The sequence below is a fragment of the Equus asinus genome, chromosome 3, assembly GCF_041296235.1.
Source record: "Equus asinus isolate D_3611 breed Donkey chromosome 3, EquAss-T2T_v2, whole genome shotgun sequence".
Lineage (NCBI taxonomy): Eukaryota > Metazoa > Chordata > Mammalia > Perissodactyla > Equidae > Equus > Equus asinus.
The window spans coordinates 7939176-7963569 of NC_091792.1; the positions used below are offsets into that span (position 1 = coordinate 7939176).

At 39.5% G+C, this 24394-nt stretch overlaps 1 protein-coding gene across 50 annotated transcripts in view; it reads left to right on the top strand.

Moving 5' to 3' along the window:
- The window catches only part of ANK2 (ankyrin 2), a 627576-nt gene that overhangs the window by 589217 nt on the left and 13965 nt on the right, over nucleotides 1–24394 (top strand). For 36 of the 50 annotated variants that reach the window (XM_070504620.1, XM_070504623.1, XM_070504625.1 and 33 more), the window contains 8 exons: nucleotides 464–692; nucleotides 1481–1606; nucleotides 4124–4246; nucleotides 6184–6216; nucleotides 8127–8148; nucleotides 18718–18792; nucleotides 20961–21092; nucleotides 22067–22210. In XM_070504620.1, the coding sequence (XP_070360721.1) occupies nucleotides 464–692; nucleotides 1481–1606; nucleotides 4124–4246; nucleotides 6184–6216; nucleotides 8127–8148; nucleotides 18718–18792; nucleotides 20961–21092; nucleotides 22067–22210 (884 nt within the window). Of the gene's footprint in view, nucleotides 1–463; nucleotides 693–1480; nucleotides 1607–4123; nucleotides 4247–6183; nucleotides 6217–8126; nucleotides 8149–10923; nucleotides 17179–18717; nucleotides 18793–20960; nucleotides 21093–22066; nucleotides 22211–24394 lie in introns of all 50 variants that reach the window. The other 14 variants (XM_070504610.1, XM_070504608.1, XM_070504607.1 and 11 more) reach the window with 2 other exon arrangements.

Below are 24394 nucleotides of genomic sequence, written 5' to 3' on the forward strand. Positions count from 1 at the left end.
AGAAGCTGGGTAGATTTTATTGGAAAGAGTTTCAGGAAATGAAATGAAGAGTAGGAGGGGGAACTGAGGAAAATAGAAATGCATCCAGTGAGATATTTATCATAGTGTCTGATATGGGCGGACACCACTGTAAAAAGATTCCAAAACACTAAAGGTACATTTCAGAAGGTTGAATACTCAGAAGAGCTTCAAAGGAAGAAAGTTACAAATGCAGTATTTAATCGTTGATCGTAAATGCCTGATACCATCTTTCTCTCTTCCCCTCACTCCCTTCTTCCTTCCCATCTCTCCTCCTGCCTCTCCTCCCTGTCTTTCCCTTTACTTTGTCACATCATCTCCCTCTCTCACCTTCTTTTTCCAAGAAGCATTTAATGCCTACTTTAATCATATTGAAGGAACTTTTTTTTTTTTTTCAACTGGTACACTTTAAATTTCAGGTAACTGACCGTATTTCATTTTCTAGGTTCTGGCTGATAGATTGTCGACAAATCCAGGAATCCGTTACCTTTGCATCCCAAGTGTACAGAGAAATCATCTGTGTCCCGTATATGGCCAAATTTGTAGTGTTTGCCAAATCGCATGACCCCATTGAAGCCAGGTTGCGATGTTTCTGCATGACTGATGATAAAGTGGATAAGACCCTTGAGCAGCAGGAAAACTTTGCAGAGGTGGCCAGAAGCAGGGATGTGGAGGTGCTGTATTTAAAAGCAATTATGTTGATATGTTGTTTATATCTTTATTAATAGACCATATTTAAAATAATGTTTAATAAGTAGAGTCATAGATAAAAAAAGACCAGTTCACATTTTGATCATTTAGATGGTCAAGGTCCAAAATTAGCTATTTTTAGCTAGTTTGGACCTATCCTATAGGGGTTGTCTCAGTGTATGTGAAGAGGAAAAGGACTCTCTTAAAGATTATTTTGGGAAAAATCATGAGTTATTGATAAAGTATGTAAGTGACTATAACAGTTTAGATTTTTTATCTTTCCTTGTTGTTATTATTTTTAATAGTAAAGAAAACAATCTGGGAAGTATATTTTTTTGTGTGAATGTGAAAGTACAATATCCAGGGCTTTTCTACATTACTTTGTCTTATTTCAGAATTTTCCATCAATGTAGACCTTTGGATATTGAAGTCGAGTAACCTGGCTCATTGTGATGTCAAAAATTACCTAATCAGAGATTTAAATTTAGGATTTAAAGATATATTCGTTTTGGGGGGTAACATGCTACAGTGTTGAAATGAGAACTTTAACATTAAATAGCATCGTGCATTTGAAGATTCCCCTTACTCATAAGAAGAGGGAGTTCTCGTATGCACTTTGTCACAGCTGAAACAAAATGTCAGTCAGCAGAGACTGTTGTTTGTATATTTAAAGAATTTTAGTGTTCCAAGTAGTACCACCACTTGTTTGTGAAAATAACAAGTAATAATTGCAGCTACTATGTTCTGTGTTATTTTTCTCTGTTTTCATCAGGTATTAGAAGGAAAACCCATCTATGTTGACTGTTTTGGCAACCTGGTGCCATTAACCAAGAGTGGCCAACATCATATATTCAGTTTTTTTGCCTTCAAAGAAAACAGACTTCCTCTCTTTGTCAAGGTAATATATACATGGAATTTTATAATGTATTTTATTCAAGATCAAGTAAAGATTTTGCTTCCTTTAGTAGGAGAGAATATTTACTTTTCAATCATTTCCAGTGATTTTTTAAACTATATCTGTAAAATTTTGAAGTCCTGGAAAACCAATCATTTTTATTTTTGAAGTTCAAAGTCAACCTTAGTTTTTAGTTATAGACTGTGTTTAAGACCAAGAATGAGGACAAAAAGCCAATTCATTAATTAGAAAAATTGGCCATTCTTTTCCAAATTCCAAAAGTCTCTCCTTTTTTTTTTTACTGTTATATCTTTTAAATATTTATGCTTAAATTTTAAAAATGAATTTCACAAATGTGGAGACCAAAAGAGTTCTAAGTGACAACTTTTTGTAATAAAAGCTCTCAAAAAGAACCAGGATCTCATTTAATCTAATAAGAGAGTATCATAGATAGAGCTATAGACTGGATATACTTTCATAAATTCATTCAGTAAAAATTTATAGAGACACTTTAATGCACCAATAATTTGTTGTCTCTGTTTAGGAATATTAATGCAAATTACAAATTTGGCAGTAATATATACATGTTTCATTCTAGATTCCAATAAAAAGGCAGTAGTAATTCTGTTCTCTATTTCTCCAGCCACTCATTTTTTCCGTTTCTCCCAGTGTTGTTTCTCTTGTCTAGAGGTCCTAATGCTCAGTTCTCACAAGATCCTCACAAGGTAGCAGCTGGTCTCCATCAGCATTTTACTAGTCCTGCTTCAGAATACTAATTCCCAAACAGTTCATCAGCAATGACGCCTTTTATTTTTAACCCCTCATGATTTTTCTGTATGTGTCTGTAAATTTCTTTTTTTTAAGTCTATTAAGTCTATTAAGTTTTCCCAAGATCTCCACTGAGCCTTTCATTGAGCCGTTTCTGGAAAGTTCGATTGTTTTGCCTTATTAAAGATAGGTTCTGTCAGATCACCACATTGAGCAGTAACTGCTGAGGGATAGTGGATCCATTTAACACAAACAGCTGTATAATTAAGCTAATATCTGATATTGTTGATGTACAAAAGTCATTCTATAAACAAACCAACACAAAAATGGGCAAAGGACTCAAATAGACATTTCTCCAAAGAAGGTATACAAATGGCCAGTAAGCACATGAAAACATGCTCAACAGCTTAGGGACATTCAAATTCAAACCACAATGAGATACCATTCCATACCCATTAGGATGGCTATTACCAAAAAACAAAAAAACCCAAAAAAACAACAGAAAATAACAAATGTTGGTGAGGATGTGGAGAAATTGGCACCCTGATGCATTACTGGTGGGAATGTAAAATGGTGCAGCCACTGTGGAAAATATTATGGTGATTCCTCAAAAAAGTTAAACATAGAATTAGCATATGATCTACCAATTCCACTTCTGGGTATATATGCCCCAAAGAATTGAATGCAGGGACTCCCCAAAAAACAGTCACTTGCACACCGATGTTCATAAAAGAATTATTCACAATATCCAAAAAGTGGAAACATCCCAAATATCCATCAACAGATGAATGGATAAACAAAATGTAGTAAACACATACAATGGAATATTATTCAGCCTTAAACAGGAATGAAATTGTGATACATGCTACAACATGGATGAACCGTGAAGATGTACGCTAAGTGAAATTAGCCAGACACAAAAAGACAAGTGTGTGTTTCCGCTCGTATGAGGTAGCTAGAGTAGTCAAATGCATAGTCAGAATATAGAATGGTGGTTGCCAGGAACTGGGGGAAGGGAGGAATGGGAAGTTATTTTTTAGTGGAAACAGGGTTTCAGTTTGTGAAGATGAAAAAGTTCTGAAGACGGATGGTGGTGATGGTTGTACAACACTGTGAATGCACTCAATGCTACTAAACTGTGCCTGTAAAAATGATTGAAATGATAAGTTTTATGTTAGCATATTTTAACACAAGAAAAAAAAGGAATGCAATTCTGATACATGTTGCAACATAAATGAGCCTTGAAAATAAGTGAATAACTCAGACACAAAAGGACAAGTATTGTATAACTCTATCTATACGAAGCACCTAGCAGAGACAAATTTATAGAGACAGAAAGTAGGACAGGGGTTACCAGGGGCTGGGGGAGTGGAGAATGGGGAGTTACTGTTTGATGGGAACAGCGTTTCTGTTTGGGATAATGAAACATTCTGCATAGTAGTGATGATTGCACAACTCAGTGAGTATGCTTAAAATGCCACTGAATTGAATTGTACACTTAAAAATGGTAAGTATAGCAGTGAAAAGGGTAAGTTTTGTGTTATGTATATTTTACTACAATGGTTTTTTAGCTGAATGATTTTTTTTTAAGTCATTCAAGATAATAGGAAAAGGAAAAAGGAACTCTTCTAAATCCTTACTTTGCATTATCAATTGAATTTTATTTTTCCCTGATTCTTTTGAGTATCATCTAATTAAAAAAAAGAGTATTCATCAGATAGGAGTGAAGCCTGTGTTCCTTTCTTGTTCAAGGTACGTGACACGACTCAGGAACCTTGCGGACGACTATCATTTATGAAAGAGCCAAAATCCACAAGAGGCCTGGTGCATCAGGCTATCTGCAACTTAAACATCACCCTGCCGGTTTATACAAAGGTATTGTAAAATCTGCTGGGGTGCAGATTAGGCACTGTGAGATTTGATTTTCAAAGCCTTGAAAAGAAATAAAAGCAAAGACACTGAATGCAAGCATGAAAAAATCAAACAAATTTGATTCCCTGCCAAATTTATGATTTTCCATTTAAGTAGGGAAAAAGTTGCTCTACCTTATTTTGCATTAAATTCACTTTGATGGAAAAATTTCTATAAATACATATTGGGTATGGGAGAGAGAAAATTTGAATTTAAAATTTAACTTTTTGGACTAATTTTTAAAAATAAAATAATTGGCTTTGTCTTCATTATTGTTTTTACTTACCCTCCTGGGACTATGCTAGTGCATTTGGCCCTCCCAAATATTATGAGCTATTAGCTTTTGTTTACGACCAATTCACAGGCGAGTTATATATTATTAAATTCTGAGCAACCTCATGATATTTTATCTTATTGATAAAATAAGTACCTGTTCATCTTATAACCTGTAATATTTAGGAGCATCAGGTGAATTTTTCAGATATTTTAACATGATGAGTATAAATGAGTAGATTTTAAACATTGTTGAAAAAGATAAATTCATTAATTTCTGAGCCACAGTCTACCTACGGATATTACTTCCTTTTCAAACCTCTCCCCATTACAAAACTCCTTGATTACCCTGATCAAATCAAAGAATTTAATGTTGGGATAACTTCTTTCTTATTATTTACAAAAATTTTTAACTGGCACCCCCTTTTTAATAGAAAGCTCCCACATGGCAGCCTATAGGAGTTTGCAGCAAGTTGTTGGGGTGTGTATTAGAGGTTGGGGAGGTTGGGGTGAGTGGTGTAGGTGAGACCTGGGGAAGTAGAAATATATTTCAAATCCTAAATCTTGATTCCACAAAACAAAGCATTCCCTATACTTCTTTTTATGCACCACGGTATATTTTTCTTAATTAGTTATTCTTGTAAATAGAGATCAATCACAGAGAGAACAGCTTGTAGCATCAAGTTTAACATCGTGAGTTCTTGTTAAATGACAAAAATGAGATGAAGCACCATCGATCTGTGGAAATTTACATATTTTCCAAGAATTAGAATACAGCGAGAGGTCTGTTGACCCAAGTGAGCTTAAACTAACTGCTCTCCAGTGCTGCAGAAGGCATGGGGTTGGTAGGGCTGCTCACTTGTCAGTCACAGAACCGAATGCCACCTAAGGACCGGAAGAAATAGGTTCTGCTGCAGGCAGTCCACCAAGTAATAGAGAGGGATGCTTGAGCTTTGTCTCTGATTTCAGGGAGCCTTCAGTGTGCTCTAAAAGAAAGCGTTTACTTCATTATTACATTATATTCTCAATTAAGACATATCAGACACAGTTATTAATACCCTGTGGTCCAGGACAACTTTTCATTGAGTAACCCAAAACGAAAGGAAAGCATGCCAAACTTTGTATACTTCAGATATACTTTAGAATTTAGTAGCTATTTATTATAATAGAACTCCTAAATATGGCCCAAGTATTGAAAATATTTCACCATATCCTTATTTGTGGCTTTTAACATTTTCGGCCAATATCTGTAATGACTGGGATGTTATCATCTCCATTTCTGTAATGTATGCCATTAAAGTTTGAGTGTCAAACTTTGAGGCTGCTGGTGACCTAGTATCTGAAATTAGAATATTTATAATTTTACTTCCTTGGTGTAATAAATTAGTATATTTGTAATTTTGTCTCTTTTGTCTCTTGAACCTACAGACTTTTACATTTGTCAAGCCTTTTTAATTTTTGTGTCTGTCTTCTGTAAACTATTAGTAAGAAGAAATAAGGGTGCCCTGACTGTTTGCTTGCCTGTCGATGTTTGGGGGCAGGGTATTGAATCTTTTCTTTTCTTCTAAATGCTCTCTGCTCTTCCTGCTCTCTTTTTTCCTGTCTTGCATGGCATCTTGGGGCTGCAGGAATCAGAGTCAGATCAAGAACAGGAGGAAGAGGTAATTGTTTGACATTGTCGTGGCTATAACTAACAAAAGCCCGTGGTTTACCTGTGTTCTCAGAAGGGTTGTACAGTTGTTCTTAGTAACTAAAGCATCACAATTTTACGTAAGTTCTCTGAGCCCCTGTTTTCTCATCTTGTGGACTGACTTCAGAGAACAGTAAAGTTTCCCTGTAAATTGTTATCCTGTCTCTGTGCAATAACATATATTTCTCTACCAACTACTGAAGATCAAACTATTATCTCAGTGGTTCGCAAAGGTTGGTCTGGAGATGCCTGGAGGTCAAAACTCTTTTTTTAAATAGAACTTAGACATTATTTGCCTTTTAACTCCCATATCCTCGCAAGCTACAGAGTTTTCCAGAGGCTACATTGTGTGTGATATCATCACTATGACACTCTGGAATGTGTGCTTGTGTATTTGGGTTCTATCGTTTTATCAGCTTTAATTCATAATACAGGTATTTATTTATGTATATATATCAAACATTAACAAAAATTTTTCGGGCTCCTCAGTAATTTTTTTGGTCTTAAGACCAAAAAGTTTGAGAACCACTGATTCCAAAAACTTCAAGGAGCATATAGTTCACCCATTAGACTGTAATGACATTATAATGCGGAACTCTACTGACAATGAGCACTTCTTATAAGGTAGGCTCTTTACTAAGTGCTCCGCATACCTCGTCAACGCTGATCACTCACAATCACCCTATGAGGTGTGTGCCATCACAGATGCTACATCGTAGATGGAGAAAACAGGTCTTAGAGAGCTTACCTTGAATAAGTAGCCATTTGAATTATACCTGCTTCGAAGTTAAACTATGTGTTTGTTTCCCTTATAAGGATCTGAAAATGCCCAAACGTTGTATAGAAATAGAAGAAATCATTGCAAAATTCCTTATTCTTACCTATTAATATATTGGTTTTTATTTCTAAGATAGACAAAGGCAATTGTTATTAGTTACATTTAAATGTTTGCAAATATACTGGTTTTATTTTTTTAATGTTGTTCTGTTGGATTTTAAATACAAAAACATAGAAAAGTATAATGAGCACCCTCGTCCCCACCAGCTTAAAATATAAGGCCTTATCAGTTCAGAGAGTCCCCATGAATTCACTTTTTCACTGATATCCTGGCAGTGGAGCAGGAGAAGAGGCGTGATTATAGACTCGTTATCCTGCCGTGCGTAAGCAGATACACGATACACTTCTGACAGACTGAGGTCATTCTTTCCCTCAACTGTGCAGTCACTCTTTGCCTCACGTATTCAATTTCCTTCCTGCACTTGGTGGCTGGATCACCAAAGCTTTTCAAAATGATACCTACACAACTTCTTGAAAGAGCAATACAATGACAAAACCAACTTTGCTAAGTTCAAGTGAGTTTTTTCCATTAGATTTATGGTTTTTCTATTCAATATTTTCAGGAACTCTTCAGGGCAATAGATCCACTTCGTGTTCTTTCAGGATTTGGCATTCTGGCTTGTAGTTAACGATAATGAAACTACCTCTGTAGAGCATATCAACCTGGCGTGCTATTTGTTCTTTCCTTCTGTTTCTCAACTAAATTGACACTTACTGTTTAATACCCACTTCCCTCTTTTCCTGGCCTTTTCCCTAATAAATATTATTTCTAACATCAAACACACCCTGAGTCATATCTTCCCAGGAATAACACGTTAGAAGGACTTTCTACCCATAGTGTCTAGAAAGGAGATTTATTTTTTCTAAGTTGGGATAAGAATCAAGGGACTCTCAGGAAGAACTGTAGCAAATTACTCCGACCTTGCTCTAGCTGATGGGGTCTCCCAATGTGTGTAATTATGAATATGAGCTTATTGTACGCATCAGGGGCTATGACACAAGATGCTATTTGTAACCATTCAATTTATGTATGTTTTCTTTCAGATCGATATGACATCAGAAAAAAGTAAGATTTTAAATTGAGTTTGTTTGAAAGCTGGCTACAATAAAGAGAAGCATGAATTAAGATGCAAGCTAGTTGCCATTACTAACCACCATAATAATTATATTTTTATATTATCCTTATTAATGATTAATGTATATTTAGAAAAGCAGCTTGGCCAGTTAAATGACAAATATATCTAATGTATGAGCTAATTAGCAGTAAAATGCAATGATTATTCATCTAAGCATTCACTTTCTTTTGATATCCCTGTTAACCCTGCTATTGCTGTTATGCTTGTTTAGAGACCACCCTACCGTTTTTGTGCATTTATTAGCATAACATTGTCATCTCATTTTTTTTCAAGCACTGACATGACAGTATCACTTTTTATATCAAGTGACACTGACTTCGGTAGAGCCCTCATTATTTTTGTAGGCTGCACCTGCGAAAGTGATACTGTCTTAATAGCTGTCAGCCAACGCTAACTCTCCCCCACCCCCACCCCCACCCCCCACCCACCATCCCCCATCCCCCACCCTTACTGTGGTGAAGTGTAACTGACTTGTTTAGGGCTGAGGTCTAACGGACTTTTGTGAAAACCTTCTGAAAAAAATAAGAACCAAGAATGCAAAAATTAAAGCCTTCTGGATGAAATTGCTAATCACAATAGCGTGTCATTACAGGGCTAATTTTAAATAATATGCAAATCCCAAGCATAAGCTACTGAAGAGAGAACTGGTTTGTACAGACCTCAAGAGAGCTATTTTAGAACTCATTTCAGGTCTGTAACATTCAATTAACATTTTAGTTTGTTGGCCTGTTTCTGGTGACTCTCTGGCTTCCTGTGTAGAAGTAGTTGAATTTTTCGCCTATCTTTCTGGCTTTTATGCCCCAAATGCTTTAGGAAAAAAATTCAAGTTTTTCATATTTATTCATTTTAAGATTTATTTTGAATCACTGTATTTCAGGGTGCTATTCCCCAAAGGAGAAAACTTAGAACCATGTTTAATATGGTCATCTGGCCCATCAATGACCTGAGGGCTTTTTTTCCCTTTATTTTGAAGTCCTAGCACAATTTAATTTACTACTAAGTTACTGGAATGCTTTTACTGGAGAGTGTCCTTACTCTCATGCTAAATCAGTATTCAGGACTAGAATCCTTGAAATTCTGGACGTCTGCATTGGTTTATATTTGAGCAAATATTTATTGATATAAATTATTTAAATATATCTTTATATATGCATATTCACAGAGTATGTCTCTTCAACAAATACTGATTCTCTCAAGAGAAGGCACTTTTGTTTATTTAAAATACTGAAGTTATCATTGCCTTCATTAATTCCTTTTTCTTTTTTAAGAGATTTTATTTTATTATCCCACTTTCTCCTTCAGGACTCCTGTGTTTATTTACATGGCCCTTTCTTTTCTTCCTTGGATAGGAGCTAGTAGAAATCAAAATTTAATATATCCACCTGGCTCAATCATTTAAAACAAAAAGAAAAAAGTTACTATGTTCCTGTAGTGCCATGGATTCTCCTGAATGACTCCTGGGTGCTGTGAATATTTTAAAAACTTCAAATATAGACTCGTGTTTGGTTTTCTTTTGGTTTAAAGACAATCATTAAAGAATCTTCATCGAGGTATAAAATAATCTCTAAAGAAGGGCTGGCTCTGTTGAAGGGACTCTCCTACAGTCTTTTCACAAGTAAATCCTGAAAGCATTTGACTGAGTTTTCCTTTTCGCTTTTCATGGGCGCAGGCCCCCGCTACCTAGGCCCAGGCTGTACTGCATTCAGCATCTTATGTAGGGAAATAAATATGCTTCACCACAGTAAGGTTTTACATACTCGTTCTAATTTATTCCCATCCCCCTGCCCGTGCTTTTCAGCAAGGCCGCCTCTCCCACCGGTTTTACTCCACCTTTGCTTTGCATGGAAATAACTTGGCTTACATAAACTGTGCGTGTGTCCCGTGTGACTGTCTCTGATTTGGGTTGCCATGCATCAGATTTTAACTTTGGACTCACGTAGTTTCATCACAGTTGTTGTTTTTGTTGTTTTCCTTTCCTTTCCTTTATTTCCCTCCTTGGTCTGTCCATTATGTGTCTAAACAAGGAGGTTGCTCCAAGGAAAGGGCATGCCTCTCAGCACAAGACCGTTTGTTTCATTGTTAGGTGTGAGTTTCCCTTAGATGAAATGCCGGTTTGCAGCTGATTCAGATATATTTTTTATATTGTCATTGTATATATTGGCAGAACTGAGCGTACCGAAATCCAGATTTTTCTATGATTAAAAACATATACATACATCATTAGAAGGTGTTCTGAATTTGCTCCTACTGGCTTTCTCCTAGAGGAAATCAACTTTCTGCAATTTCTAATGCTTTTTTCCTTTTTTTCCCCCATGTTTATTTTTTTCAACATTGATCTGTAACATCTGAACAATCTTGAGATACCTCTGTGTAATTTCACTGCGTTCGTTCTGTTTTGATTTGTGATGGTTTTGTGTGTGTGTGTCTTGGTTATTTTTTATAGCTTTGTTGTATGTGTGGATGTGCTACAAGTGAGAAAATTAAGCAAGTTATTTCCTGCTCATTTTTTCTTTTCAGTTTTTCTTTCCGTTAGCCTTGCTTTGCTTTTGTATCCTGAGACCTTGTGGATCCGCCATTCCCAGCCCATTTTGTTGTCCCTCCCACCACGACAGGAAAAGACACTGTGTCGTTTCAGTCCTGATTACATTTGCCAATATCTTTTTTGATTTCCATTTTACTTTCAATGTTTTTCATTCACATCAAAGATGATGAGACAGAATCTACAGAAACATCTGTCCTGAAAAGTCACCTGGTTAATGAAGTTCCTGTCCTAGCCAGTCCGGACTTGCTCTCTGAAGTTTCCGAGATGAAACAAGATTTGATCAAAATGACCGCCATCTTGACTACAGATGTATCTGAAAGGGCGGGTTCTATCAAAGTGAAGGAGCTGGTGAAGGCTGCCGAGGAAGAGCCAGGAGAGCCCTTTGAAATCGTTGAGAGAGTTAAAGAGGACTTAGAGAAAGTGAATGAAATCCTGAGGAGTGGAACCTGCACAAGAGATGAAGCCAGTGCGCCGAGGGCTCGGTCGGAGAGAGAATTAGTGGAAGAGGAATGGGTTATCGTTAGCGATGAGGAAATAGAGGAGGCCAGGCAGAAAGCACCTTTAGAAATCACCGAATATCCATGTGTAGAAGTTAGAATAGATAAAGAGACCAAAGAGGAAGTAGAGAAAGACTCAACTGGGCTAGTGAACTACCTGACTGAGGATCTCAATTCCTATGTGTCTCCTCATGGAGAGCAACTGCAGCCAGCTCAGGAGATGGCAGGGGAGACATCGCAGGCTCCAGCTGTTGGCAGGAGCTCTGAAAACGAAGGGAAAGATGCCCACCCAGATGAGACACAGATTCCCCAGAAACAGCAGAAACCAAGCTTGGGAATAAAGAAGCCAGTGAGAAGGAAATTAAAAGAAAAACAGAAACAAAAGGAGGAAAGTTTACAAGCTAGTACAGAAAAAACCGAACTTAAAAAAGGTAGTTCAGAAGAGTCATTAGATGAAGACCCGGGTCTGGCCCCTGAGCCTGTTCCCGCTGTAAAGGCCACTTCACCTTTGATAGAAGAAACTCCCATTGGTTCCATAAAGGACAAAGTAAAGGCCCTTCAGAAACGAGTGGAAGATGAACAGAAGGGTCGAAGCAAGTTGCCCATCAGAGTCAAAGGCAAGGAGGATGTGCCAAAAAAGATAGTGCACAGGACACATCCGGCTGTGTCACCCTCTCTGAAGGCAGAAAAGCACACACCAGCGTCACCCGCCTCGAAAACCGAAAGACACTCTTCTCTCTCCTCCTCTGCAAAAACTGAAAGGCATCCTCCGGTATCACCATCCAGTAAAACAGAGAAACACTCACCTGTGTCACCGTCTGCAAAAACTGAAAGGCACTCACCTGTGTCATCGTCAAGTAAAACTGAGAAACACTCACCTGTATCACCCTCGACAAAAACTGAAAGACACTCCCCTGTGTCATCTTCCACAAAAACAGAAAGACACCCACCTGTTTCGCCTTCAGGTAAAATAGACAAGCGCCCACCCATATCGCCCTCTGGGAGACCGGAGAAACACTCGCCAGTATCACCTGGGAGAACGGAGAAACGCTCGCCTGTATCGCCGGCTGGAAGAATAGAAAGGCATCCACCTGTGTCAGCCTTGGGGAAGACCGAGAAGCACTTGCCTGTGTCGCCTTCTGGGAAAACAGAAAAGCAACCACCTGTCTCCCCCACCTCAAAAACAGAAAGAATCGAGGAGACCATGTCTGTGCGGGAGTTGATGAAAGCTTTCCAGTCAGGTCAGGACCCATCTAAACATAAGGCTGGACTCTTTGAGCACAAATCAGCAAAGCAAAAGCAGCCACAGGAAAAAGGCAAGGTTCGGGTAGAAAAAGAAAAGGGGCAGATGTTAACCCAGAGAGAAACACAGAGAACAGAGAGTCAGACCATCAAACGAGGCCAGAAAATCCTGGTAACAGGAGCTTCAGAATCCAAAAGAGGGGTCCGTGCTTCCTCCTTAGGGTTTAAGAAAGAAGAGACAGTTGGAGAAAAGGAGAAAGGTGTCAGCCAGAAAACGCCGGAACCTGTTCAGTCAGCACCGGAAGAAGAAAGCCATAGAGAGAACGAAGTCCCCAAAGAAAAGCCGGCTGAGGAACAGGGAGACATGGATCTCCAGATCAGCCCAGACAGGAAAGCCTCCACTGACTTCTCTGATGTCATTAAGCAAGAACTGGAAGACAATGAGAAATACCAACAATTCCGCCTGAGTGAAGAGCCGGAAAAGGCGCAACTTCACTTAGACCAGGTCCTCACGAGTCCTTTCAACACAACGTTTCCACTAGATTACGTGAAAGATGAGTTTCTTCCAGCTCTCTCTTTACCGAGCGGTGCTTTAGACGGCAGTTCTGAGAGCCTAAAGCACGAGGGGGTGGCAGGCTCTCCGTGCGGCAGCCTGATGGAAGGGACCCCTCAGATTAGTTCGGAGGAAAGCTATAAGCATGAGGGCCTAGCAGAGACCCCTGAGACAAGCCCAGAAAGCCTTTCTTTCTCACCAAAGAAAAGTGAAGAGCCAGTTAGGGAAGAAAATGAAACTACCAAGTTAGAAACACCAAGAGAAATTCATTTAGAAAAAGAACATCCCTCAACCAAAGACGTGCCTGATGGTTCTGAAGAGCAAGGTGCTGCCGTCACTGAGGGTACAGAGCCCTCAGCTGAGTGCCTGCTGAAGGAGGCCACCCTAGACCCTTCCAAAGACACATCCTCCAAACAGGAAGGTGATTACCTTGACAGTAATAGTGTATCATTAGCAAAAGAAACACCCAAAGGACTGGCTGAGGAAGCCTCCTGTGATGAGGGTCAGCCTACATACGTTAGTTCAGCCCTCAAGACCCAAACTGATACTGAAGCTCAGGGATCCACAACCACCAAGCCCTCAGATGAGACAAAGGCCTCGCCGCTGCCTGATGTTTCTGTAAAGACAGGCACAGGGACTGAACCAAAGCCCCAGGGAGTCGTTAGAAGTCCCCAAGGATTAGAACTTGCACTCCCTAGCCGCGATAGTGAGGTCTTCAGCCCTGGCGCTGATGAATCGTTTGCAGTAAGCCACAAAGACTCCCTGGAAGCCAGCCCTGTGCTGGAGGATAACTCCTCACACAAAACCCCTGACTCTCTGGAGCCGAGTCCTCTGAAAGAGTCCCCTTGCCGTGACTCTCTCGAAAGCAGCCCTGTGGAACCAAAGATGAAGGCTGGAATTCTCTCAAGTCACTTTCCTCTTCCTGCAGCCGTAGCCAAAACGGAACTCTTTACAGAAGTGGCCTCTATGCGGTCCCGGCTGCTCCGAGATCCGGATGGCAGTGCTGAGGATGACAGTCTTGAGCAGACGTCGCTCATGGAGAGCTCAGGGAAGAGCCCCCTTTCTCCTGACACCCCGAGCTCTGAAGAAATTAGCTATGAGGTCACGCCCAAAGCCACAGATGCAAGCACACCAAAACCAGCTGTGATTCATGAATGTGCAGAGGAGGATGACCTGGAAAATGGGGAGAAAAAGAGGTTCACACCTGAAGAGGAAATGTTCAAAATGGTAACCAAAATCAAAACGTTTGATGAACTTGAACAAGAAGCAAAGCAGAAAAGGGACTACAGAAAAGAGCCCAAGCAAGAAGAATCATCTTCCTCCTCTGAACCGGATGCTGACTCTTCAGCAGATGTGGATGAACCGAAACACATGGAGAGTGCGGAGGAGGAAAGCGAGGTCCCTGTGGTGGTAACATCAGAGAGCAGAAAGGCTTCTTCCTCCTCAGAAAGTGAACCTGAGTTGACACAGCTGAAGAAAGGTGCTGACTCAGGCCTCTTACCAGAGCCAGTTATTCGAGTGCAACCTCCTTCCCCACTTCCATCCAGCATAGACTCCAATTCTAGTCCTGAAGAAGTACAGTTCCAACCTATTGTTTCCAAACAATACACTTTCAAGATGAATGAAGATACTCAGGAAGAATCAGGTAAATCAGAAGAAGAAAAAGATTGTGAATCCCATTTACCTGAAGACAGTCATACTGTTTCTACTGAGGGCCCAGATATGTCTTATGATGATCTAAAGAGAGATGATGATCAACCAAAAATCTATGATGACCATGGTTGTGAGGCTGGGAGTCCTAGCAGCCCAGCCACTCCTATCTCTTCAGGTCTCCACAGTTCCCCTGCTCATGATATCAGCGAGCAGCTAGTTATCCATAAGGAAGCATTACCTCTCCAAGACGCTGATGAAAAAGACACAGAAGGAGAGCTTGATGTTTCTGGATTGGAATCTCCACAAGTAGAAGGCCCCAGTGAAAGCTCTTCTCCATCCTCTTTGCCTCATTGTCTAGCATCTGAAAGAAAAGAATTAGATGAAGACGTAGTTTCTCCCTCTTCTCCTACAAAAGTTGAGGCCACAAAAACTGACCAAGCTTTTGAGAGCTTACCAAAGGACTATTCCACTGAAGACTCATCAATTACCCCTCAAACAGATAGATTGTCTGTGGATGTACCAGTGTCTGACCCAGCTGAGACTGATGAAATCTCTGATCCTCAAACCATAAGCCCTTATGAAAATGTTCCTTCCCAATCTTTTTTCTCTAGCGAGGAAAGCAAAACCCAAACAGATGCAAGACACACAAGTTTTCACTCTTCTGAAGTGTGTTCTGTTACAGTCACGTCCTCTGTTGAAGAGGTAGCAGTGGAAAGCTCCTCTAGTAGAACTGTTTCAAGCAAAGAATCTAACTTGGAAGACCAAAACATGGAACTAGAATCCAAACAAGAAAGTACCTTGTGGGAAATGCAGTCAGATGGAGCTCCCTCATCTGTAGAGTCTACTATACCAAATACTTCAGCAGTTGTTGGTGAAAAAATAAGCAAGGTCATCATCACAAAAACTGATGTGGATTCTGATTCCTGGAGTGAAATCCGTGAGGATGATGAAGCCTTTGAGGCCCGAGTGAAAGAGGAAGAGCAAAAGATATTTGGGTTGATGGTAGACAGACAGTCACAGGGTACCACCCCTGACACCACTCCTGCTAGGACCCCAACTGAAGAGGGGACTCCAACCAGTGAGCAAAATCCATTTCTCTTTCAGGAGGGAAAATTGTTTGAGATGACCCGAAGTGGTGCTATTGATATGACCAAAAGGTCGTATGCTGATGAAAGTTTTCATTTTTTCCAAATTGGGCAAGAATCCAGCGAAGAAACTCTCTCTGAAGACATGAAAGGAGTGCGTACTGGGGCTGAGCCTCCACAGCTTGAGACATCAGCTGAGTCACTAGCACTTTCACAATCAAAAGAACCAGTGGATGATGAAGCAGACTTACTTCCTGACGACCTGAGTGAGGAAGTAGAAGAAATACCTTCTTCCGATGCTCAACTTAACTCCCAAATGGAAATTTCAGCCTCTGCTGAAACATCAACAGAAGATGCTACTCCTGCAGAGCCTGAGGACCTCCCCACCACACAAGTGAGTGACACACCTCCTAAGTCCAGTGTGAAGCAGACATCTTGCCCTGATTCCCCTGAGCCCGCTGTGCAAGTTCACTTAGATTTTTCCACAGTCACTAGGTCTGTGTATTCAGATCGGGAAGATGATTCTCCTGATTCTTCCCCAGAGGAACAGAAATCAGTAATTGAAATCCCTACTGCACCCATGGAGAGTGTGCCTTCTACTGAAAGCAAATCCAAAATTCCTATAAGGACTATCCCCACTTCAACCCCAGCACCTCCATCTGCGGAGGATGAGAATTCCCTTTCTGAAGATGTTCCACCCAGCCTGGATGAGGAAAGTAAAGAGGATGAAACAAAACCAAAGTCTAAAATCCCCGTGAAAGCACCTGTCCAAAGAGTAGAGCAGCAGCTTTTGGTTCTAGACTCATCTCTCCAGAAAACAGTGGCTCCTCAGGGTCAGGACGTGACAAGCAGAGCACGAGATGATAGAAGCAAATCTGAATCTGATGCTGATCCTTTGGACTCCAAGGCCAAAAGTCCAGTAAAAACTAGAAGTTACACTGAGACAGAAACAGAGAGCGGAGAGAAGGCAGAGGAGCTTGAGTTAGAATCCGAAGAAGGGGCCACAAGAACAAAGATATTTGCGTCCCGATTGCCAGTTAAGAGCAAAAGCACCACATCTTCCTGCAGGGAGGACACGAGCCCCACAAAAGACAGTAAGGAGCACTTCCTTGACCTTTATAGGAACTCCATCGAGTTCTTTGAGGAGATTAGCGATGAGGCTTCCAAGCTAGTGGATAGACTTACACAGTCAGAAAGGGAGCAGGAACTAGTTTCAGATGATGAGAGTAGTAGTGCCCTGGAAGTTTCAGTCATTGAAAATCTGCCACCTGTTGAGACCGAGCACTCAATTCCTGAGGACATCTTTGACACAAGGCCCATTTGGGATGAGTCCATTGAGACTCTGATTGAACGCATCCCTGATGAAAATGGCCATGACCATGCTGAAGGTATTTGCCAGCCACTGGGATTCCCTGTGCTACGCATGTCATAAATTTGATAGAGTTTTTTTGTATGTCTGTTTTATTTGGTGATTTGTGTCTCATTTTCTTTAAGCTTTCTGTAGTGATTACTGTGTTTGTGTAAGCCCTTTGTGTTTTGTGCTTTCTCTGTATACTCTTGTCTATGAAAACAATCTCAAGATTGAGTAATGAGAATGCTTATGGAAAACATAAACACGATAAACGGGCAATGGTGAAGTTGCCTTTCTCCAGCCACTGCACGTCAGGCCATGCAAGCTTTGAGTTTTGTTGTTCTGAAGTCCCAGGCTTAGCCTCGAATTGTGCCCTTTTGCTTTTGCACACAAATATATTGGGTTTTGCTTCATATTATGAAGATTCATTGCTTTTTATTCTTACCTTTGAGTACTTTACAATAATTTGTACTTAACAATTTTGTAATTGCTAGGAAGCCATTTGCCCAAGAAGATTTCTCATATCATGAAATTTCAATTGTTGTGGATCTGTTTTTGATTCAGAAAGACTGGATTTCAGATAACATTGGTAAACACTTTAAGCAAACAAATATAAGGTAAAAATATGCTTTTCGTTTCAGTGGTAGATGGTTGGAGAATGTACTCCAATTAGATGCGGCAGACAACAAAAACTCAAACTTTGCATGATTTAAGTTGACTGTGAGGGGATGATGACTCGCTGAGTTAAAAAAAAAAAAAAAGCAAACCATAGATGGCTTTGAGAGGTAGCCTCTGGTCTTCCAATATCTCTACAATAAAGACTGTTAATCTTATATTTGGGTTATAAAAAATACCATGATCTAAAATGCTACCCATCAATTAATGGGGCTTAAAAATGAATGGGAAAATTATAGTTTGTGGGACTAATCTATGAGCCTACTCAGTAGTAAGCAGACAGAAAGTTTGCCCAAAAGACGTATATAGATACTAAGACATCAGACAAATACATAGACTTTTGTCCTTTCTTCCAAGGTCACCAGGACCAAGGAAAATGTTATTTCTGGCCACACTGAAAAAACCCAGTATGGTCTGATCAACCCATAATATGGTCATCTCAGATGTGATTTCTTGCAGACATGACCTGAAAGTGATCTCTACTGCCACAGTAGAGGTCCTAATCAGTTACTCCACTTTTGCATCTCATTTGTGATGATTTTTCTGGTGTTTAATGAACAAGATGATTGTCTTCTGTTGGGCAGTATTCTCTCAGATGATTTAAACAGGAAAGTCCTACCATTACTCGAGATCTGCAACTTATATAATTATGTCCAGTGATGAGTCTTAATTGAAGAGGTATGGAAGCAGATGGTTTTCATGATTCATAATTAGATTTATTCCCCCATTCCATTCCAAAAATCAGGCAAACTCACAATTTAATATGATTTAAAATGTAATAGCTCATTAGTGCTATCATCCTATATTTGGACAAGTGACTTCCTTTCTTTGGATGGTCGGTACTGTGGTTCCTCTCCTGTCATAGACAACCTTTGGCCATTCTGTTTTTGACCTTCTATAGATCAACAGGATGAGCAGGAACGGACTGAGGAAAGGCTGGCTTATATTGCTGATCACCTTGGCTTCAGCTGGACAGGTAAAATGAAGTGACCCTTTTTTCCAACAAAACTTGCTTAAATGATGTAATTGCGTCAGCCAAGTGTCATTAACAATGAAAAGATGCCTTTTTTTCTTTCCTTGAGGAAGACCACGTGGAATAGTGAAAAGAAAAATAAACTACAAACTAGAAAATCCAGGCTCTGCATTAACTCACTGTGTGAACCAGGGCAGGTGTTTTATTGTCTGTGGGATTTAGAATAATAGAACTTTAGATTGGGAGATTTTGAGAATATACCAACCCTCACCACCTTCCTTTGAGACCTGTGGATTTCCAAACTTTGGGGAGATTACTGTGTTTCAAAACCATCGTTAGATGTAATTGTCGTAAAATTTAATTTGAGATTTAACCAGGGCTCCTTATTTTAGATACCATATATCAGATATCTTCATCAGGCTCAGTACTAAAATTTGCTTTGGATGAATGTTGAAATACATGTGAATGAGATGTTTCACTAATTTTATGAGAAATGGGAATATTTAAGTACAGAAATTATAATATATGTTAATTTATTAAGGGAAAGTGAATTCTAAAATGAATATGGTTTCTTTATAAATAATAATTTGTAGGCTTTAAAAGCTACTCTTTCAAAATCTTAGCTTTGACTTAACATATTAAGGTGAAATTGTCAGTCTGGCTTTCTGGTTTTTTTTTTTTTTTTTTTTTTTTTTTGGTCTGACTTCCTTTTATATCGCTTGTGACTACTTTATTGAAAGAAATAGTATAAAGTTAATATTCTTCTCCTTTCAGTTTCTCAAAGATTTGGTGATGAATAGGAGTTCATAGTACCCTTAAATAAGATAATTGATAATGCAGAAAATGAATGGTAGCCAGAAGAACAACTATTTTCTCACTTTTAAACATTTTAAAGTAATTTGTAGATATTGATCAGATTTATTTAGTTGAGGGATTTGGGGGGAATGAAGAGCATCAAAATATCCCTAGTTGACTTAATAAATTGATAATGTTCAGAATTATTTATTTTGTTTTGTAAATATATTTTATGTGTACAAATGTATTAAATGTGATATCTGTATACTTGTTGAAAACTCAAACCATACAACCATACAGAATGCTGTAGAATGGAAAGTAAATAAGTCTCACACCTTCCTCTGGTCTTCTAGCCCCCTACCTCAAAGGTAGCTGCTAACATGTTCTCAAGTATTCAGAAAAAAATATGCAGTGCCCACATCTATGCCTATAATTTAAAAATAAGCAAAATTTTACTTAATATTCCTCGTAAATATTCCATCAGCATAGACATACGTATCTCATTCTTTTAAATGGCTGTTATTCTACTGTACGGAGGTACCATAATTTTATCAATGACCTTTATTGATGGATATTTAGGTTGTTTCCTGTTAATGACAATAAATATCCTTGTGTACTGGTGTATTTTTGTGAGTATATCTATTGGGTATATTCCTCAAAGGAGAATTGCTCGGTAAAGGGTATGCATATTTTTAGTTTTGAAAGATATTGGCAAATTTGCCTTCCAAAGAGGGCATCTTATTTACATTCACACACGCATGCTCATGCACACCACAGTGTATAACTATCCATATAAAATGTTAATGGTAGACTTTAAAGAAAAATTTTGTGGCTTTTTACCTAGGCCAATTAATGCTTCCCAGACCTTTTATTCATGTGATGTCAAATCAAAGAAAGGAGTTTATCCAACCACCAGACTATATCCACAACCAATATTTATCCAAGTACCTGGAAACAGGATTTATAGTACTTAAACCGTCACCTAATGATGATTAAAAGTGAGAAATGGTCTGTTTTTCCTGTTTTCAGTCATTTATTTTCCATTATCTTGGTTAAGAGTATAAGCCAGAGTTAATAGTCTCTCCTGCATTTTTGAATTAAATGGGCCTAATTATTCATATTTTATCATCATTACCTCAAATGTACTATTATTTCCACTATAACAGTGATCAATTCCATACCCAATTTTAAGGGAAAATCTGAAATTAGTGCTAGAAGAACAAAGGCATATAAGAGTTACTTTTAATATGTTAGAGGAAAAAGGAGCCCTATAACTCAGCAATACAAAGAACACTTCATTTACAAAATCACGAGGCCGATGTGGAGACTGAAACGTTGAAGTCATTGTGTTTACAGAGCAGTATTTTCTCTTCTAGAATTAGCAAGAGAACTGGATTTCACTGAGGAGCAAATTCATCAAATTCGAATTGAGAACCCTAACTCCCTCCAAGACCAGAGTCATGCGCTACTGAAGTACTGGCTGGAGAGGGATGGGAAACATGCTACAGGTGGGTGGGGCTGTGTGTAAAAGGCGTTAGGCTAGAGGGGAAATGAGTCTTGTTCCGCAAACCCTTTCTTGCAAATTCAGTAGAATAACAAAAGAGAAAATGCCATCAATCTGAAGTACTACTGTAAGCAAATGAAAACAAGCTATGATATTTCTAAAATATGCATGGTGCCTAAGAGTCTTACTCTATATTCCCATGAGCAGCATTAAGTGGAAAGTGATACCAGCACTGGCTGCTAACAGGAATGTTATTAAAGTCCTAAAATTTTCTAAATACTGACAGTGGGCCCAATTACTTTATTGGTCATTGTTTTATTGGTAGTGCATTACCTTCAGTTCCTACTTCCCTTACTCCCAAATAACTTAAGTGGGGAAAAAATGTCAAGTAGATTATTCTATAGAATGATTTATATATGCTATTCTGACCACATCTAATAAATGGGAAGTGATGTAGACCATAACTGCTTCTCATCCCTCAGCTGGTCTGAATTTGCCACTCCCTTTAGTGTCTCTCTGAAGATCTACCTAGAGACCCCGTTTATTTACATCCAGTCTGCAGTTATCTTTCCTTCTCTGACCATTCTTCTAGGTAGGCTCGCCACATTTAGCAAATAAAAGTAGAAGGCACCCAGCTAAAACAAAATTTCCGGTAGTCAACAAATAATTTTTTAGTATAAGTATATCCCATGCAATATTTGGGATATTTATGCCAAAAAAGGTTTTTTTAATCTGAAATTCAAATTTGACAGGGTGTCTTATACATTATCTGACAACTCTGCTATTAGGGCTGTGCCCATGCTGTCACCCTTTTTGTGCATACCTCTTCTTTATCTGTTTGCTGTTGTTACAAAGACCCTTAATTGGGCTTCGGTTGTTCCCTGTACAAATATCAAAATTTTAGCAAGGCAACTAAATGAAAGAGATTTTGAAAAGAGTATCCCTCAGATGTAAAATGCTTTTTCTCTAATATCCCAGATACCAGTCTCATTGAATGCCTCACCAAGATCAACCGAATGGATATTGTTCATCTCCTGGAGACCAGCACAGAGCCTCTCCAGGAGCACATGAGTCACAGCTATGCAGAAATTGAACAGACCATTACACTGGATCATAGTGAAGGTAAAACTGTGTGTGTGTGTGTGTGTGTGTGTGTTGTGAGTGTGGTATGTGTTATATGTATGGTTAATTCAGGCAACTGGACCTCCTGTCTTCCTTTTTTAGAGGGTGGACTCTGGCCTTTGGTGATCACACACTTTTCTCCTCGCTACCCTGAGACTTCCCTGCCCATTTTATAGGCACCCCTATTCTGCTCCTTCTTTGTTATTTCACCATTGTCTTAGTCAGCTTGAGCTGCTATAACAAAATACCATAAACTGGGTGGCTTAAGCAACAGAAATTTATTTCTCACAGTTGTAGAGACTAAAAGTTCGAGATCAGGGTGACAGCATGGTCAGGTTCTGGTTGAGGGCCCTCTTCTGGGATGCAGACAGCCATCTTGCTGTGTCCTCACATGGAAGAAGGAGAGCGAGCTAGCTCTCTGCCCTCTTCCTATAAGGGCACTAATCCTATTCATGAGGGCTTGACTTAATTACCCTCATGACCTAGTTACATCCCAAAGGCACCACCTCCAAATACCATCACATTGGGATTAGATTTTAAGGGGACACATTCAGTTCGTAACAACCATTGACATGGATGATCCATCTGATGCCCTTTCCTCAGTTCCTTGATGGCACTTCTGATACTTGTGTCATTTACTCCACCCATTTCTACGCTCATGACCAAGACTATATCATCATCAATGATTGTACTACTTCCAGGTCCTAACTTGCAGCATTATACTTCCTCTTTGGCTTTTATGCCATCAATTCTTCAAACCAACTGGGTCCTCCAGTCATTGGTCCTATCAATCCTTTTGAGTATTAAAGTTTCTTTAACCCATGCATTTGCACGCTCACTCACTCTTTCTTTCCCCTTCTATCTCTCTGATCTCTATTTTACACTTTCCCTTCTTCTTTCAAGCCTCCAACATTTCTCTTCTCCTTATTTATTCCAAGCTGATAACCACACTTCATATCTCTTAGAAAAAATAGGAATAATCCATAAGCAAATGTCCATATTCTTTCAGCACAAAATCTACCAACCTAAGTGCATCTCAGTATTTACACTCTACCTTCCCTCCTATCTGAAATTTCCTTGCTTTGCTAAAACCATCATTCCTTTTTTTGTGCTAGATCTTGACCCCTTTTATCCAACTAATTATCCAACCCTGCAGTTATCCACGCTGGCTTTCTACAACCGGACCATGCTCAACAGCATTGAAACCTGCTTTAATGGACCCTGTCTTTAAAAACTAAACAAAGCAAATAGCTCCTTTACCCAATCATACAATCAACCTGTATGATTGCTCTGTATCTCCTCTGTTTTATAGGAAATCTCTTCAGAAGAATAGTCTTTTTTTTTTTTTTTGAGGAAGATTAGCCCTGAGCTAACTGTTGCCAATCCTCCTCTTTTTGCTGAGGAAGAGTGGCCCTGAGCTAACATCCATGCCCGTCTTCCTCTGCTTTCTATGTGGGATGCCTACCACAGCGTGGCGTGCCAAGCAGTGCAATGTGCGCACCTGGGATCCAAACCGGTGAACCCCGGGCCGCTGAAGCAGAACGTGTGCACTTAACTGCTGCGCCACAGGGCTGGCCCCCAGAAGAATAGTCTTAATTTCCCGTATCTACTTCCTCTCTTCCCATTCTCTCTAGAACTGTCTCTAGAATCCACACCAGTCAGGCTTTTGTCATCACCACTGGAAGGAAACAGTCTTGTAAAATTCGCCAGTCGTTTCCTCATTGCCAAATCCAGTGGGTAACTGTCTTCATCTTACTGTACCCCTTAGGAGCATTTGACACGAAAAAATCATCCCTTCCTAAAACATTTTCTTCGCTCACTTTCCACAGCACCCTCGCTTCTTGTTTTGTTTTGTTTTTTCCTGTATAACTGGCTAGTCTTCCTCAATCTCTTGCTGTAGCTTCTTACTTTTCATAGATTTAAATGATGGTGTGTGTTACTGTTCACGAGAGCCTCAGAGCTTGCCCCATCGCCCATCTCCCTCCGTCTTTCATCAGCCCCGGACACCTGGCCTCCTTGCTCTGCCCTGGGCACCCTATGCATTTTCGGGCTCCTGGGCCCTGGTCCTTTCTGTTGCCTCCACTCTGGAGCGTTCTTCCCTCAGATCATCAGGCACCTTTTTCTTTCACTTTATTCAGGGCTCTGCTCAAGTATCACCTCCTCCAGGGAGCCCTTCCTGACCAG